General features: G+C 43.7%; 1 protein-coding gene across 5 annotated transcripts in view; it reads right to left on the reverse strand.

Annotated features, from left to right (window-relative positions):
- Positions 1–456: 456 nt before the first annotated feature.
- BTBD10 (BTB domain containing 10) overlaps positions 457–19700 on the reverse strand; it is a 47257-nt gene continuing 28013 nt past the window's right edge. For all 5 annotated transcript variants that reach the window (XM_078596930.1, XM_078596932.1, XM_078596933.1 and 2 more), the window contains 7 exons: positions 17600–17844; positions 13311–13632; positions 11036–11138; positions 8085–8205; positions 5831–6028; positions 4681–4791; positions 457–4016 (listed from right to left, as the gene is read on the reverse strand). In XM_078596930.1, coding sequence (XP_078453056.1) covers positions 3640–4016; positions 4681–4791; positions 5831–6028; positions 8085–8205; positions 11036–11138; positions 13311–13632; positions 17600–17844 — 1477 coding nt within the window. In that variant the 3' untranslated portion in view covers positions 457–3639. The remainder of the gene's footprint in view (positions 4017–4680; positions 4792–5830; positions 6029–8084; positions 8206–11035; positions 11139–13310; positions 13633–17599; positions 17845–19700) is intronic.

Raw genomic sequence — 19700 nt, forward strand, 5'->3', positions numbered from 1 at the left:
CATGATGTTTGTGGAGTGCTCTTCAATTTGTTGAACTTATTTCATAACGTACATAGCCAACCGCGCTGACCGGAGGTGGAGGAAGGACCAACTAAACAAAAAAATGCAGCTCTTTCCAGTAACGTCAGGTTAACATGCTATATATATGGATTCCTGCGGTCATGAAAGCTTAAAATCAAGATTGCCCCACATTATTGCAGATGATGCATTATACATTATTAAATCATAGCATTTTAATAATGGAAGAGCATTAAAAAAAACAATCTATATAATAAGGCCCAATACGATTGTCAAAATATATTTAGCCTCACAAGGTTTGATTGGCTTTGGAATCCTGCCATTCTTTGAGGGCCTCACTTATTTCATACTGGATATTTATGCATTTAGAGCCATCCTTGAGGTAACACTTCCACAAATGTGAACGGGTATTCAAAGCATGTCAATGAACATCGCATGCAATTTACAATTCAACTTTATTTGAAAACATTCATACATGTACAAGATTGATGTAAAGATAGATTGCAACCAATTAGCAAACACAGATATAAACACACAAAGTTGCAAACATTCAAAATGAACAGGCAACAATGGCCATAACTGGTCAATAACTTCCCTTTAAATAACCCAGCCGTGTGTGCACATACGATCTTCTGTGGAAATTACACAAAATACCGAGGTCGCGTTGCAAATACAAATCCCCAAACTAGAATAACGAAGATAAAAAAAATGATTTCACATCACAAAATTCCCACAGCATTCTCAGTGATAAAAGCACACAGTGCTTAACACAAGTGAGGGTACATTGTTACTGTAGTGTCACACTAATGGAGAAACCTGTCCGATGTGGTGCGAGATTGCCACTGAGACAAAGGACATGCATACATGTAAACTGAGACAATGTCCACTCAAGTGAGCATGCACTGCAGTTTTGTTGTTATTTTTGATCAATTCTAGACACGTTGATGCCGTTTATGGAGATAGCAGGGTGGTAGTGGATGAAGTGTTTTGCCAACGGAGCTTCCATGATATATATATTTCTCCCAAAGCAATGCATTCACTTTGGACAATTGTTGGTCAGTCTTATAGCAGGCATGGGGGGTTATCCACAAGCAGTATGTACACATACAATAGCTTCTGTTTGGAAAACCTGCATATATATAATACAGGACAAATCGTTTTTTTTTTTTAAACACACTTAACAAGTGATTAACAACAAAACACAAATTCAACATGGCAAGATATTTTCGCATCGATATATAAAATGTTAATGCATTGATTTTAACTTTTGTATCGTATCTTAAAGTTGTATTAAATGTAACAAACCACGAGTTGCAGGTGTCACATTGTATTTATTGACAAAGATAAGGCCATAGAATTTGTGCAAATGTTAGTGACTGCAGTGAAATCCCCCATACTCCGGAGCAGCACATCAAATACTGTTATAGAAAAAGAGAAATATAGGTTCTCAAATGCCTTGCTCCCATGAATGCTTTCTTTCCAATCCAGATCCAATCTATGCAGTGGGCCATGGTGTGTCCTAAGGAACCCCAAAGCACGAGACCCATTTTGGACGTGGCCATGTCATTTTCAAACCCAGCCACGCAGCCCAACATTCCCACCAACATCTGGGCCGACTAAAAATACGTAACTCCGGAGGACATCACACCACAGTGTGTCATTTTACATTGGTGCCAGCTAATAAGCTCAGTAAGCATTTTCTACACTATTTACATTATCACACACATTTGAAACATTTAAGTGGATTATAGACAAAATGCTAGGAAGGTCAAATGTCAAGAGGCGTTGGAGGATGACATCGTTTACTGGTTTTCACTCAAGATCATGATAGGCTGGGTCAGATTGAGAACCGATCTAATCGCGATTGGTGCTAACTGGGTTACAGGTGTCATGGGAACCAGCTACAGACCACTACCTCCTCAATTAGGAAATATACGTAAATGCAAGAAAACCCTATTTGCAACTGCCAAGCAAAAACGCGTGTAAAAATGTAATTCCACCACGCTCGGTGAATTTTAACGCAGATTCCTATGAAAAAATATATGACCAGCAACCTACAAGGTCACCAACAAATGTGCGTGATGTTAATTTATCTATATAATAATAAAAAAAAGTACAAACACCACTTGTTTCAACCAATACAAGCACTTCTTTTGAATAAATTATAGTGGTGACAACCATGAAAACACATTCAAACTGCAATATAAAAGTCACAGCAATGTGAAAAAAAATTATTGTGGTCTTTACATATCAGCAATGCAGTCGTCCATGAAGAGTAATAATAACTGGACGAAAAATCCTGTGCAACGACCTCGACTCTGGCCATTTGCTTTTTGTTATTTGAAGCCCATTGTGCTGCTTACTGGTATTATACCGATATTCACGAATGCACTATATGGCTTGATTTAAACAATTGGTGGGTCATCTCTCACAACTATCGTGTTATCTTGCTGACATTAATAAAACGGTATTACATGCCTAATGAATGGACAAAAAGGGGTTTTTGGAAAGTGAAAGTTAAACACTACACTACGTAAAAAAACTCTGTAAATGACGAGAAACCCCATTACAACAGAAAAAATGAATGCAGGATGGAAACATAGATTTAACAACACACAGAAGAATATGACAGTAATATGGCAGCAGTGAACATTGTTGTACTATACTGACCAGTCCTAATGAGCACAAAACTGGTCTACAGTTGTCTGTTTCACTGCTGCCTGTTGGGATAGCAACATTTTTTCAACTCTGAGTCTGAGATGCGGTCGTCTGGATAAGGCTTTTGTACGTGCCATGCACACCTTTGAGTGTTGTTAAATCTGCTAAACAGATGGAGCGGTCTCCCGTATGGAAAGGTAGCTATAAAAATATCACCAGGTTTTTTTTGATAAATTACCAAAAGCTCTCGCTTAACTTTTTGCCACCGCACCCGCTGTAAAATAAAAAAAAGTTTAGTTTAGTTCATACACGGTTTCAGGGCATTCCCTTTATACAGTGGGTTATGTGGCCGTATCATTCTCGTGTTGTCGTCTCTAAGTTTTGATAGGTAGTCACTGTCTTCCTGTCACTGTGCTTGTCAGGTAAGCAGGTTGTGCATTGTAATGATAACAATGTATTTGGCAGCGCTACACATTACACACTCATAAGTTTTGCATTGGCATGTTGAGGAATAGGTTTATGATAGTGGAATTGCATGCTTTTAAATTACTAATGAATGCCATAGGAAAAAAAACCACACATTTTCTAAATGGCAGCAAAGTGGAAGAATGAATACATTTGCTAGAAGACACTTGTTCAACAGTGGCTTTACGTTTGTACTTAAAACGAAAACACTTTCCTCCTTCTTACACGTGCATTGATTTTTTTTCTGTTTTACACAGGAATTTAAACGGTCGGCAGCCATGCATACAGTTAAGTTTGCTAGTTCCTGAATCACTGAGAAAGGCGTGCGCTCATGAATCGAGATTTATATTTTACCTACATGTGTATGTTTAATTTGTTTTGACATCCAGCGGCTATGAGGCATCAGTGTCACCCCCTAAACTCTGCAGCGGAGGGAGCACAGACGCGTTAGCCTGCCGGCCGACCGGCCAGCTATTGCTACCCCCTGACCGCTGCTCCTCAGTCGGGAGGAAGCGGCTGGTCAGGGTAATGCTCGTGGCCCCTCGACGGACCAGACAGGTTGGGCAGGACGTCCAATTCGTCCACCTGCGGAGGCGGCGCGTGCAAACTTCCCGCGCCGTGGATGACGGCCGCGGCGTTGGCGGCAGTAGCTGCGCCACCGCCAGCGGCGAGTGGCTCGGTGGGCGGAACGTCGGAGGCGGCCGCCGCCAGGTTGGTGATGGACTTGCTCTTCACGCACTGGAAGTCCACGTGCCGGCTCTTGCCCTCCTCCTTCTCCCACGACATGCGGATGAAGGGCCGTTGCACGTAGTTGTAGATGACCTCTGGGCGCCCGCCCGGACGCTTCTTCACCTTCTCCTTGTACGTCGGGTAACCTGTTTAAGGGGGGGAGGGGGCGATGGTGGAGGTGTATAGGGAAGACGGTCATTTGGCACAACGCACCTGCCAACACCGCCCCAAACTGGGTTCCTTTTGCAAGTGTTGACTACTCAACATCATCATGTCTCTTTTAACAGACGCACCAAAGTAATTGATCCCATTCAAGTAAATTAAAAACCCCAATGATTTGCACAAGGGAGATGTTATCAAAATGCACTTAGGCATGCACACCATTATGTTCATGGTGGCAGATGTCTGCTATAAAATGGATACCCCTTGTACACAAGTGAAGAGCAAACATTTTTAGAAACTTTTGAGGACTCAAGAAATGGTGGGAGAGGGCACAAGTGGTCCGGCGGTGGTTTCCCCTCACCACTCCGTCTTTACGAATTGTCTTTTTTAGCATTTCTGTAGTGTCCGCCACAAGATGGTGTCCAATGGTCACTGACCTGGAGTTTGTCGGTGACCACCGTATTAATAATATTAGGGTTATGATGATCAAAAATAAAAGCATCACCATTTTAGGTACATATAATTGATTACCCAAGCCTGCAGCTACCTTTACACTGCCGACAGGATTTGTATAAAAGCTGACAATTAGTTGCAGCAGACAGAACCACAACAGACAGCAGTGGACCGAAAGAAAATCCTCCTCCTTACCCTCGATTCCCAGTCGAATCTTCTTCAGGCCACGTTCTTTTAAAACGGACTTGGCAACGTCCCTGTTCTCGATATACTTGAAGAATCGATAAAGCTTGGTGCTGTAAATGACTGAAACCGACACAAAAAGCAATAAAAGAACACACATCATAATTGCTTAGACAGCGCAGCTCCTGATTTTCCAACTTGTTAATATCCAGCAATCTTGGGGGTGCCAGTGAGACATAAGTGACATGTAATGTAGATATATATTTTTCATATTCAAGCACAACTTTGATTTACAATGAAAGCAGTCTGCCAATGGAAGACAGATTCTGTTTGACGGTAAACTGTGAAGGGATTAGGAGTAATGCAGATAAAACATAACATTTGTCAAAAGTGACAAATGTAAAAAGTGATAAGTGTATTAAGAAAGCTACAGATTTGCTTTTCTTGCTCCTGCCGTTTTAGTCACAAGCAACGGCTGAATGTGGACATGTTCAACGGTGGAACAATTGGTCACGAACAAACTACTACAATTAGCTAATACTGTATATTATGAGAGCTCCTTTGCCAGTATAAAATTATGATAATAGGGTTTTCCCCTTTCTGGCAATAAAACAGGTGTTAAGATGTTAAAACACCAAACTGAAACTTTGCAAGGAATAATGTCTGCATATACTTGTGGTGAACATGCAAACAAAAAAACATGCTCTGACAGTATGTGGTGAATTGGCTTTGAAACTGATTGGTGTGGTTAATGCAGACAGAGGAATAAAAATAATGCGCCTGCAAAGATTTAGTTTTCCAGCATTTGTAGTCGCAAGTAATTCTTCAGTGATTACAGAATTTCATTTTAAGCTGTATGATGAGATGACATCAAACAATGACATGGCCATCAAGGACAATCCCTTTCGTGCTGGCTTTATTGCCAAAATGTCAACAATCCTTTGACAGGTTTTACATAAGGGTATAATCCAAACTGCAACAACTTGACACGATATTTTCTTTTGCATTGGATTATCTTTCCGGAGACTTATCGCCCCCCCCACCCCCTCCCCCATTACAGAACCGATGTAAGTGCGACCGCATAACTGACGCTTTTATACTCGGCTTGGAAAGCATTAACGAGCAGTGTGTGTGTGCGCGGGCGCTCGGGTGTGCGCATTACTCTGCGAGTACTCCTCCCCCATCTGCGGCGGGTACTCCTCGTCCCAGTCGACGACGTCCTCGTCGGTCAGCACGACGATGTGGCACTCGCGGTCGCCGCCCTGCGCGCTCGCCACCATCAGCGGCAACACCATCTCCTCCAGATAGTACTCAAACTGCTGCCGTGCCCCATCATTGGACAGCTCGTGCATCAGGGCGCCTGCGGGGCATAACGGAACACGTGCGTCAGGGGTGGTTCCTCCTCGCCCACACCATGCACTCTTTGTGCCCTTGTCTCATATTATATTGTTGCTATCGTCATTATGATGATTTATAATAACCTCCGCCCCAAAAAATAATAATCATTGCCCCTGTCAATCCACTGCTGGATGAAGGACTCCCAATGCCATGTCACGTCATTGGGGTTGTGTGAGCATAATTGAACACGCTGAGCAGGCGTGGGTTGGTTAAGGCGAGAGGAGCGTTGTACTGATTCTAAATTGATTTGCCATCGATATTAACCGTGATCGGGAATCGAATGCATGTCACCGGGTTTGTAGCGCAGTGCGCTAATCAGTACACTACTGCTCCACCTCTGTCATTGTTATAATCGCATTGATTCAACATTTGCCATTCAGGACCAGGCGATAACTCGTTGACAAAATAAAATCTCATTTATAAGAGACCTCAACATACTTACTAATGATATACTGCAGTAATATTTGTACGCCCTTGTGGACTATGTGTTATGAAGCTATGGAAAACAGTGGTATAAATACATAAATAAGAAGTAATTATTACAAGCACAGTTCGATTATCATGATCAAAGAACATTTTAGTTGTTGAATCATTACATCTCTACTATGAAGCAAAGGACCATTATTACTGTGAACTGATCATAGGAAATATTCTATTTTTTGTATTTAACATTGATTGAGTATTGATCACCACTGGTAATTAAGATGATGAAGGCCAGTAAATTTCAGCGTACTAAGATATTGAATAAATGTAAGAGCTATATACTCAAATTAATTCAACCGGAATACATACACACTCAAATGTATATGTATCACCGAGGAAAAGCAATGACTTGAAAACTTGTGTACCAAGTGAAATGTAAACATGAGCTAGTAAACTGTTATTTGCTTCTCATTTCCATATCGCTACGGCAAGACATTGACTCTGGCCCGTATGTTGAGCTTCTTTCGCAACCTACGTCGCCAACCGTGCTAATTGGAGGTGGCCAATGCTGCATCGTAGTGCACATTAATTACGGCCTTCACTTTACCCTGGGCATCACCACACGCAGTGGCGCCTGCAATGTTCTGCCCACCACCCTCAAAGCCCATAATTTACTGGTGACAGAATCTGTTCAGAGTCAAGGGCTCCAAGGGCCTATTAGCCGTAAGTGTCTGCTCTGCTTCTCTTAAAACATTAAAAAGACTCCATAATACAGGTCTTTTTGGGTGAGATCGCGTAAATATATAAAAGTGTCGTTAAACCCGCCACCATCCGACAGCCAATTAGCAAGGTTTGTCACGTAAACAGAACATGCCAATTCGTTACTAGTACAGCACACTGGTGTGTTGGAGAGCACAGCATTGTGTTGGAGAGCACTAGTAACAAATTTGCATGTTCTGTTTCCGTAACAAACCTTACTAATTGGCTGTGTCGGATGGTGGCGGGTTTAACGACACTTTTATAAATTTACGCGATCTAACCAAAAATAACCTGTATTATGGATGTTATTAGTCGCAAAAGCCTACATGTTAAACTGATTAACAATACTGATTCATAAACAATAACTATTCAACGACGGTTGTAGATGTGTTTGGGGAGATGACGATTGCCAAGTCCCTTTAAATAGGCTTGTGACCAAGTCACCTCGAATGCGACCGATTTTTGTCAGATCTTGGAAGCTAGGCGGGGCGAGCTTTAGATGGGCAACCACCACGTACAAACAGGCTGCCATTGGCGGTTGCAAGAGCTGGGCTACATTATCAACAAAAGAGGAAATTGCATCAAAATCCATATCTCTACTGTACTATGCTATCTCACCGATGCTCACTGCTTTCAGTCACCTGCACTTACCAGAATTGTGAAGTATGGATAAAAATAAGTTACAGCCCATGGTGGAGGATTTTACTCGGCAATGAATTAACAAAGGGCCGTACATGTACACCTTCAATCGGACGTAGAGAGAAAACGACTAGAAGGATTATTTCCAAGGGGCAGCACGGCTGGGATAATGTCACTGTAGGGGCAGTACTACTCACTGAGATCGCGGCACTTGATGGTGCTGTACTCGAAGGGGATGCACAGATAGTCGCATGCCTCTCTCAGCTCCGGGATGGAAATCCCATCTGGGCACCGAATCATTCCAGTCTTGTAGTAATCCTGTTTTTAAGACATGGGATTAAAGACAAATCAGAAATGTTAACGTGCATCAAGGAAACATACAACTTCATCGTACGTCGTGCACACGCGCACACGCCGACATAAATTCCTTTAAAAATACTTTGTGTTCCACTGAGAGGAAGGAAAGTAGTCCGTGGAGAGAATTTGTTGCAAAGTTCCACCTAATCTTCATACACGATTGGCTGCAAGCCATTCCATGAATCGTCAAAGCTTATTTTTTAGTGATGTAAAACATAGCTGGAAGAAACACGGGTGGATGTGAAATTAATGAATGAAAATAGCAGTGGCTTATTTTTATAGCGAGGTAATAATGCCAGTAGGCATCATAATAATTTAAAATTGTGTGCAATTTTGATTGTGTGAATATGGTGGGGTGCTAACAATAATAAACAATGTAGAGGGCACACATTTCACAAATCAGACGCATCATGAAATTTCTAAATCATAGAGGCATGGAGCCATAGCTCATAGTCCCTCGTACGCCAGCCTGAACAAGTGAGAGCCTTGAGTTTCAGCTTCTTGGAAGGCGAATCGTGCTTGGATTGATGCGTGTGTGCAGCGCGAGAAAGTTCCAGATGGCCGGTGCAGTTACAGAAAAACGGCGCTCAATCAAGGCAGTAACTGGCTCTGGGTACGAGGAGCAGATCATTCTACGTGAACTTGGCAGGGCACGGCGGTTTGCTGTGGTCAATGGAGTAAGAGAGGTGGAGAGCTATTGCGTGAGACCTTGAGAGAGAGAGAAAGAGAGTTTGGTTGCCACAGAAAATAGTGATTTTGTATTATTTTTATTGATTTATTGGGGAGCCGGTGCAAAGTTTTTAGTGAAGCTACATGGGCCGCGCAAATACCAAGGACAGCGCGTGACAGGATTGTTTTTGGAGCCGCTGTTGTTTGTCGAGACGTTTTTCTGATGCAAGGACGGCATCGCAATACCAAATAGCCACAACGCAGGTTAAACCAAAAAAATACGTCAGTCACGAGGGGATACAAACTGCAAGCCGGTGCATGCACGTGAACACCAACACCACGTTCTGTCGCGTGCCTCGACACAGTAATCTGCTGGTGTTCAATTCTATCGCCAAGGCACTGCACACATTAATCATGAATTCATCCTTAAGCCACTTAAGAAAATAAAAGTAGTTTTCTAGTTTCCAGCTCCAGACGTTTAGCAAACATTCAACCCCCCAAGAAACTATCATGCAACCCCACAATTTATTCAAGAAATAAAACTCTGGTTGACATTCACCAACTGGAAGGAAAACATTCAGGGGTTATTGTGAACCAGGGCAGCCCAAACATACAAAACGGTTGGTCTTGAAATGTTGTGCACACCACATTTAGGTCATTTTCTCTCATACAGAACATTCTAAATAAAGTGTGGTTAATTTGCCACATGGTCTACTTAAAAAAACATTCTTTCTATTCCACGCCTCTGCAAACCTTCCACATTCATCCATACTCCTAGTACAGTGATGCATTGCACTCACAAAGAGCAGGACACGAGGTTTGAATTTCCTTGAAGCCGAATCCTCCAAGACAGAAAACCTCTAGACTGGGCTATCCTTAGTGCTGGGGTCTACATCTTTATCACTCATCCTGGGCAGCAAGGCATGAAAGCACTGAGAGGCCTCCGGTGAGGGAGGGTGTCAACATGCGCTTTGACAGGCCCGAAAAGCGATGGAAATTTCCGCCAGGGGGAAAAAAAAACCTAGTGTTTTGTTTGAAGTTGAGACTTACCGCTTTCAAGATATTCAGAATATACAAACAGCTGCTGAAAGTAAAGGCGATGTACTTTCTCTGTCACAGGCGGTTTTTATTTGTAAACGTGTAAGTATATGGAGAAGCAATGTACCAAGTGTGGCCATTTTTGCATCGATATTGTTCTTGCAGTTCCAACAATGTCACTTGAAAACAAAAACAAGGAAAAATATGATTCTACACATGTCTGCTTCCTCTGTGGGATGAAGCCCAACAACTCATCGTCTCTTGAGTACCTCCTGAATGCTGTTAAAACCAAATGTCTGCCTTTGCAAGAGATATTGTTCTTGTATGTTGAACTTCTTTCACACCTTGTGTAGCCAACTGCGCTAATCGGAGATGCGGGGGAAGGACAACAAAAACTAAACACAAAAAGCAGTTCCAAAGAAATGTGTTTTCAATCTAGATTTAAAAGTGCATGGCTCCAGTGGCTTCCTAATATCAGTGCCAACAAACTCTTATTACTCGGGCAAGAATACGGTGTGAATAATGAGCCGAGACTATGGAGCTTAACTCGTGCAGCCAGGTCCGATATAAATCAAAGGAAGGCATGCAGACAGAAAGAGGATAACACTGGACTCAAAGAAGAGGTTGTTGTGTCGCTGACTCGTACCAGGCGCAGCTCCTCCTGACACCTATGACAAACAACTCGTGTTCAAAGCTAAAACTCAGCTCTCAAGAACATAACACAGTTACCACCAGAATACTTGCGAACGCTGCACCTCAGCCAGCAGATTTACGCAGCTTGTGCAAGGGCTGACGCGACGGAATTGTAATTCCAACGAAATTTAATTCGGCTGAAAGCGTTCTACGAGAGAAAAAAAAATGGAAGGAAAATAATAATCTCTCTGCATTTTACGAACTACAAAGGCAAATCACGTCTGTTGATATTGGCAAAATCTGGTGAGTTATGGGAAAGATTTATAAGGCAATCTACCATGCACACACACTCACGCTACGCTGCGCTACTTCATGTTGGTTAATCTAAAAGACATTAGCGTGAATTGTGCTCGCTGCCTGCCAGTCCGATACCACTCTCTCTCTCTCTCACCAGGATTGCTCTGAAGACTGTGGAGCTGATCCCTTCTGCGACATCGTATTCCCCTTTGTCGTTCGGCCGCGTGAAGTTATACTCCCGTCCAGAGCCAAACATCCTGGAAAATAAAACATCAACAAAACACAGAGAGCGGGTCGTTATTGCACACGGAAGAATTAATGGCTTCAGGCTTCTGTCTGAGGTCGTGTGTGCGATGTACCCTTAGTATCACTGTGTATGCCTGGCCCTCCATCTGCAATTTGTTTTACTTCACGAGCAATCTAACTGTTCATAAATATCGAATATTAGAGGTGCAATGACTCACCAACAATTGTTACGATCCCGAATTATAATTTGCATGAGTAGATTACTTTATTAAACGTTAGAACATTCAGTGGCCACTTGTGCCTGCGGGGGTTAGAACCCGTTCCATACAACTCATGGCAATTGAAAAAAATATATATTCCCACATGTGCGAATGCATCATCTTAAGAATCAACATTAATGATTTAATCAATGCATCGACATACCTCTAACAATGCAATATAAGCAGTATACAAATCCTCAATAATCAGTTGTCTTTTTCCTACACCTCCGATTTTCACGGTTGGCTACATACGGTGAGAAATAAGTTCAATATTCAAAGATGCATGCAATATCTTCCCACTTTACAACTGTTTCACAGTATCTCTGAAAGGAAAATCTAATTTTATCCAGACAACTACACTTTTCGTAAAACCAATGCCGACACCGAGAATATTCCATTCTCTTTCACATTATGGACTATTTGCGAAGGCGAAACTGTCAAAAGGTGTTGCTCTTGGTTGCAGTTTCCCGCTAGTGCAAGGTATTTTTGGGGACAAGAAAGCAGCCAAAACAGTCCTTGCAAGCGTCACAGCCACACGTTCTAATAAAAATGCACTGAGCACAGAGAACAGCAGGTAAGTCAGTGACTTCTCACCTGTCCAGAGAGATGCGAGGCAATTATTTTCCCATCACCCAGGGAAAAGTGTGCAAAAAGTACTCGGATAAGGCACCAACCAGTGCCAAAAAAACATGTTTTTCTTCTATCACTGCACACGTTAAAGTAGCACAAGTCAAATCCCACTGCCACCTCGCCTCAGTAAAAAATTAACCCGTAAAAACAATGTTTTTCACTATAAATCCTTTATATGCGTGGCGGCTAGAGTCCTCTCGTCCTCTGGCTTGAGATGGCTGCCACCTATGGGTCAGATGATTGCCTGCCACCATTAAGCAATTGGTAATTAAATATAATTTTTTTTCCCTAAAAGTGTCAAATTTTTGAAATTTTTTTCATGAAAATAAATTGTCACGCACAACGATCACGGGAAGTGGGTTAAAAAACGACCGAAAGATTTGCACGGTCGTAAGCGCGCAAGCAAGCAAGTGAACTTAATATAAAGGATTTTAAAAGAAAGCTCATGAATAACGAATGCAACCGATGTGAACAAGGTTTCATAGCAATTACTCTCATGTCGATTCCGTAGTGTCGTGAAATTCCTCGAAGGAACATGCACATTGTCCTCATTCACTCGCTTTTAATCAGGATGTAAATGATCAGATTTGCTTTCTCTGTAAAATCTACGCACAACAATGCGACTGCGCAACTACTACTTCAACATTTGTTGTACATGTCAAATGATAATTCACAGAGCACTGCGGAAGACAATTTAAGAAATTAGTGTTTCTTAAGTTTTCCATTAAACTTTTAAATTGCTTACAAGAACCCAATTAATTTCCACATGCACAAAACTGTGAACTCAACCGATAATATCTTCTTCGTACATGATATTTTAAAATATGTAGCTGAGAACCAAATAAACAATACAAATTAAGTTAAGGTATTGGGCAATGAGCACGTGGCAGTATTTTGAAGACATGGCACTGCTCAAAACATACAAAACAGTTTACTCATGCCAACGGAAGAAAATCAGATTCAGCTCATGCTTACATACTGACGCAGGACATAGTGTGATACAATATATTGGTTCATTAAGACGCTGTCTTTCCGACAGCCCTGTTTTTCACCTGAGGACGGCTGCTTGCGTTGTGGCCGAAACGTCGTGAGAATTTTCTTATGTTTAATTTTTATTATTTTATTATTTTCCTTCTACGTGATTTTACCGAAAGAACCAAGAATATGAATCCATGCAGTCACGAAAGCTTTAAATCGAAATTTAAAATACAATATAACGTCGCATTCACTTGCAGTTCTGCATTAAAAATGATTCGCAGCTGGACCCAACGTCACCCCTATAACCACGCTCACCTGCCCAGCATTGTGTTGGGGTGCGCCGTGAAGATTCCCGGGTCAACCACGAACCGCGTGCTGTCCACGATGAGCGTCACCCGCTCGTGACCGCGCACGCTCCGGCCCAGGCCCAGGCCCATGCTGGGGCCGCAGATGCCGCCGCTGATACCGCCGCCGATGATGATACCACCGCCCTCCTTGTGGCTCTCCAAAGACATCACCACCATGTCCTCCTTGGCACGAGCCCCGCACGCCCCGCCGGCCGTGCAAGGCGGAGACGCCCGCGTCGGCCGCGGGCTCGACGGCCGCGACACTCGCCCGCCGTCCCCGCTGCCGCGATCTGACACCAACGCAGACACGCACACCTCCCTTTAAGCTCACGGCTGATGCGGGCGATGGGGGGGGGGAGCAGAGGCCCCCTGGAATGTTTTCACACAATCATTTGAAGTGGCCTTGAGCTACGGAACGTCTGTTGGAGGTGGCTTCTTTACATGTGAGCAGGTGCCCGTCTAAAAGAGATATTGTATTAAAACTAAAACAGGTCTTATTCTGTAGATATGTGCCAAGGTTGAATCCATTGTGGCACGATAGTGATATTACTTGTCTCTGTTTTTCAATTGCAATGTACTGGTGTCACTAGAGTACTAAGATGGAGTTGGCCAACCAAGATTGAAAAGGCTTTTTTCTCATTAAGGAAACAAAATGTGGCAGGCAGCCTGAAAAACAGCCTAGGAAGAAATCTGTGTTATCCTCCTTTACGTTTAAACAGCAGCAGGGTTTGTCAATAAGTGAATGGGAGTACATAAATGCTGGTGTTTCACATACACAAGTCTCTATATGACATTGTACTCGTTCATGCCAAGTAGCTTGCTTTGTTATACTAGATGCAAAGCAGTGCTAATCATGTTTTCCAAATGATTATGCGTAAATAATAATTCCCGAAAATGTAGTTTCTCCGAATTCAACAAAATCTGAAATGTAATTAAGGCAAAATACACGGACATTTCAACAGCATTTAAATAGTTTAACATGTAGACTTTCGCGACCAACCAGGCTGTTGCCCGATGATGCTAATTATAATTACTAGCAAAACGTCAACTCGAATAGTAAATGTTGTGGGTTTACTCTCCAACACACAGGTGTGCGCTGTACTAGTAACGAATTGGCACGTTTTGTTTACGTGACAAACCTTACTAATTGTCTGTGTCGGCTGGTGGCGGGTTAAAGACACAAATTTAGATTCACCCAAAAAAACCTCTTATGGATTTAAATCGTTGTTCTTCATTTACATTTTTAAAAGTAATCATGTTAAAATATTTCCAAAGCTTCAGATGGCAGTGTTGCTCTATCTGCAGGAAATCCCAGTGGCGATGCTCATGCATAAATTATTAATACAAGAGACGAACGTAAATACGGAGCTCCTAGTGACGGCGCCAGCACAAATGCATCATCATCAGCATCACCACTTACATAAAAACAACGAGGAATGTAATGCAGTGTCCCGAGACAGTGTTATTTAATCAACAAAACGGAATATTAATTCACCTTGGCTAGGTTTTCATGAACAAAATTAAACTCTTTCTGCACACAGCTCCAAAATGCCGCACCTTTTTGGAGGGCAAGGAAGCAGCTACCACGACTCTCACATCCAGCCCATGGTACTATCCCCCCCCCTGCCAACAATTAACATGCACAATGTCTATTATACCCTGGTTAAAATATTGCACGGCATTGTGTGCACATGTGTGGTGAAGCCTCGCTGATAAAGGGGCGCTTGAAGGTGTGGGATGCAAGGACTGCAGTGCTCATTTACCCTCCACCCACGGCTTGCCCTAAGAGACACTGAACGCGGGGGCATTTAGAGCAAAGGGTTTGATAAAACCTATAATCAGCTGCCTCACGTAGTAGACGGGATGGTCGTAGCTACTGTTAAAGCAATTCCATCAACTTTAGTAGAATCACAAAACCAAGACCCGTCAACTAAGCAAGCTTGTAAAGCATTTCTTTTCCCTCTTGTACATAAACTGTACGAAATTAGATTATAAACACGTGTTACCATCAACGTGCAATGTAATCAGCAGCCAAGACCAAAAAAAGCGCAATGGCATTAACCAGACTCCTGCCGTGAATGCAATCGGGGAACCAAAGCAGCGGCATTAAATATTGATAGCGTTCTTCAAAAAAAAAAACTGTGCACATAAAATGAGGAAAATCGAAATTACAAACGGCCAACTGAGAGAACCTATTGAACATGAGGATACGGCCACAAAAATTACGTGAGGTTGATTTTAATTGGTTTTGGCTGGACGAATGCTCACGGAACTTCTCAGACGATGGTGATGATTAATAGCGAAACTGTGCCAGACTGCCGTTGCAGCCGTAGCCGCCACCACCGCCGCCGCCACGCCATGCATGGAAATGGGCTTCACGCGGCTGACCCTGTTATTGGCGAAGGCTCAGGAATCGCTCATCGCCAAAGCGACACTCCCAGCCAGCGGGCCCCGGCAATGCACGTTATTACTGCATGAACATTTTTTTTTTAAAGATTCCCGCTAGTTACAAATGCGTCACACCGACCATTTTGGTCTTTTTCTTTCCTTGGGAGGCTGGGGTGCTAAAAAAAAAATTGGCTTTTGAGTGTAAATCTGACTCGGGTGCCTAGGAGTCCGACTGATCTTTTCTGGCCAGACGTGACGCTGGGCAGCGCCGCGGTAAATCAGGCGTGAAACACGGCTGTGTCCATTCCCTCTTCAATTTTACCACCGCTCTCTGTTGTCGGTCGAATGATCCAGTGCCGTTTGGTTTCGTATTCAATATGCTCAACCGCTGTTCTTTGTCAGCTTCGTTTGAGTCACCGTTGTTGTGGACGCACACCAGGGTGAATTTGAAATATGCCGCATCACTGATGTGGTGGACGAGATTTTGGGTTACTATATTAGACGACAGAACGGCGTGGGGCTGCAGTGAGCATGATGAAGCCGAAGAGGGCATTAACAACGAGGATTTTCAGTAAAACTGCTTCTCAGAGTGGCCATGAAGTCACGTTAATGTGGTACGATCAATCAATGGTGACTCGTCCTAATGCAGACTACTACAATCTATTAAAGAATTCAAATTATTTTGAACAACAAATTACACAGGTGTTATTTAGATGCGATTGTTTGTTGCAGTAAACATTTATAAAACATTATTTACAAATGTGTTGCTAGAACATATTATTAAATACATTAACATTACTCTATAACACTACTTTTCAAGTTGTTTGGTGACAATGTAATGGTATTTTCATGTAAGCGTACATTCAAATGTGGGGATTAAGCCATAGATTAATCTGCTGTGGTTTTTATCGCGTCCAATGTCCTCGGCAAGACCAACGGTGCATTACACACAGCCCCAGTGACCCAGAAAAACCTCACTGAGACAGCTTTGCCAAATCAGGTTGCCTCTCACAGTTTGGGAACGGCCAGGCTAATGTTCATGGACGGGGTACGGCAGGGGGGTGCAAAGCATCGAATTACAATGCGGATCTTTCCATGGGTCAACAGCAGAGTAGGATGACTTCCAATCGTTTCAGTCTCCTAGCCGTAGCCCAAAAGCAGATGCACCAAGCCTCCTGCATTGCACCAATGTTGACTCCCCCGCCACCCAACTCAGGAAAACTACTACCTGCACATTGACTGCCAAATTGTCCAAAGGCCATCACCGGCTGCTTCCTTCACTCACTTAACCACTGCAATTCTCAGGCGATGAGCACCACCAACCCATTATCTGGAGGTGACAAACTGGACAGCAATAGTAGCCTGTGGGAAATTATATAATGTCTGCTCGACAACGCATGAAATTAAGCACCATATTTGGTGTGACTGTTCCACCTGAAGACGGAGGCTTGTGTTGCTTCCGAAACGTCGTGATTTTTATTTTACTTTTATTCATATAAATGTTTTACCTACGTGACTTTACCGAAAAAAACCTAAGAATATGAATCCTTGCAGTCACGAAAGCTTCAAATCTAGAAGAAAAATAGATCGTGCACATATGACAAATGAATGGGCCCTCTAGTTAACTTAAGTCCGCATGCAGCACCTCCCTGCAGCTTACCACAATCCTGTACTGCATTATTTAACAGAGCCGTTCGGGTGCCCGTGTAAGCCTTTGATATGTTACGCGAGGTGCCAATGCCCTTGCTCAGCCACCGCAGCCGGCAGAAGCCAAACAAACGAGCGAATCGACGAACCGACCGACATCGGAGCGAGCGACTTGGGTGCGGCGGTGGTCAATCGACCGCGCAGGATCAAGCGAGCACCTACCGGGCGGGCGCTGGCGGGTGGGCGACGTCACGTTGCGGATGCAGGGCGTGAGCTGCCCCTCAGCACGCTCGTGGGAGGAGTCGCGTGAGCGGTCGCTGGAGCGGCAGCGGTCTCTCGAACGCTCCGACCCGTTCCCACCGCCTCCGCCAGCTCCGCCACTGCCGTTGGCACCCACGTTGCCAGTCCCGTGAAGGCTCATCCTATTCAGCTGATCGCCCACGTTCTTTACAACTCGCGATGAGGCACTGCACACGCGCACGACAGTGACGACAGCGGGCGGAAAAAGAACAGAACAGAAGAGGTTAATACCGAGGCCACTTACGGTCCGATCGGCACCCTCAGAACGCGCACTAACGCATGAAGGATGTTTTCTGCAGCAGGCTGGTCACGTTGTCGTGTTCGGCACGAGCCGTTAACGAAGGTGGATCTGGCGCATTGCACGTCCATCAAAGGTCAACAGAAATCGCTTTGATTGCCGACGCTGTCTCCAGACGACGCTGCGGTTTGACCTCCGTGCGGCTGCTCGGCCCTCACTGCTGCCTCCGAGGTCCCGGGCGAGCCGCGTGTGAATGTTAACGCGAGCAGACAGGTGGCCTCAAAAAAAGGCAAACAACAATTCTGATGCCATCCCATCATTTGGAGTGGAGTTATCGGCTCCGATTACAGTTTCCTCTGTTTGGAAAGTTGTTGACACACGAGTTAATTGTAAACACAAGAAAAATAAACGGGGAAAAAAATATGTATGCATTACGTTTCAATGAACATGCTGATGACAAAGAAGAAAACTGCTCGTTGCAAAGTAAATCACACTTGCCGTTAATTTTCCTTGACCGAGCTTTAACACGTGACGGATTAAACAAACGTAATGCGCTCCATAAACCAATGCAACACGTTTACCACGACGTTGTGTTCACCCCGTTAAATTCAAGATACGACACAAAAACAAATGGTTGGCATATGCAATATCCCAGACTTACAATGATTGCTCGGGGATTTGTTTACCCGATATTCGCAAGGCAATGTAATTCCCCAAGTGTGGAGAGTGCTTGTACACATGAACCATGGTAGCATGCATAGCCTTCAGTATGCACTCACAGATGACATTTTTAGCAAAGTAAGGCACCCACAGCTGTTCATATCTGTATTCAGCACCCATCTACACCACAGGCATCAATCACGGCAGATAATGTTTATACAACTGGCACAGTACCACGTAATTAAACACTACATTAGTTGCTTACAAAAACAAGTATGAACAAATATACACTGCAAGTGCCACTGTAATACTGTGTTAAGTGAATAATAGAGCAGATATAAAATGACACGCATAATGCTTCACAGTCGTTTGCCACTACACTGCTGGATGAAGGCCTCCCTTACACTGTGCCAATCACGGGGTTTGTTTGATCATACTTCTCCACACTAGCAAGTGCAGGTTAGTGAAGGGGGTCCAGGACCGATTCAAACATCATTCGCCACTGCTGTTGGCCGAAAACTAACCTCGGGTAGCTGGGATCATAACATCGTTCGCGCCAATGTGTCAATGTTCCATCCCATGCAAAACAACCTCCCTAAATATACTCCCTTGCAGTCAACAATGCTTACATCATAACAGACATCAGCTCCAACAAATCCTCTGTAAAGCTGTCGAGGCATTTAAGTGCCCTCAACATCTTCGAAAAACAAAAACTATTTTTAACCGCATGATGCATTAACACTGTGACAAAAAACACGTGTGGAATCCACACACCCACATTACCAACCCGCAAAACAAATTAAACTCAAGACAAGGAGGAAACACCAGCAACCACAAATAATTAAAACCCAGAGAACCTTCGTAAAGCAAGGTAAACAGGGGGCTTTGACGCTATACGTTACATTTGTGGCACGTGCACACGCAGGCACGCATGCAGGCATGCATGCAGGCAAGTCATGCACCTGCAGGGCTTTGGAGGGAGTTGGCCTTAACACAGGGTGCTGCAGAATTCTTAGGAGAGCCTTGCACCTACCTTGGGGGCTGTACGCGGGGGTGGCTCCCCCACAACCGTGCGATCGCATGCCCAGCCTCTACGATCACTGCTGTTACAAAAGCATCCTGTGC

This window comes from Lampetra planeri, chromosome 8 (genome assembly GCF_965212315.1).
Source record: "Lampetra planeri chromosome 8, kcLamPlan1.2.h2, whole genome shotgun sequence".
Taxonomy (NCBI): Eukaryota; Metazoa; Chordata; class Hyperoartia; order Petromyzontiformes; family Petromyzontidae; genus Lampetra; species Lampetra planeri.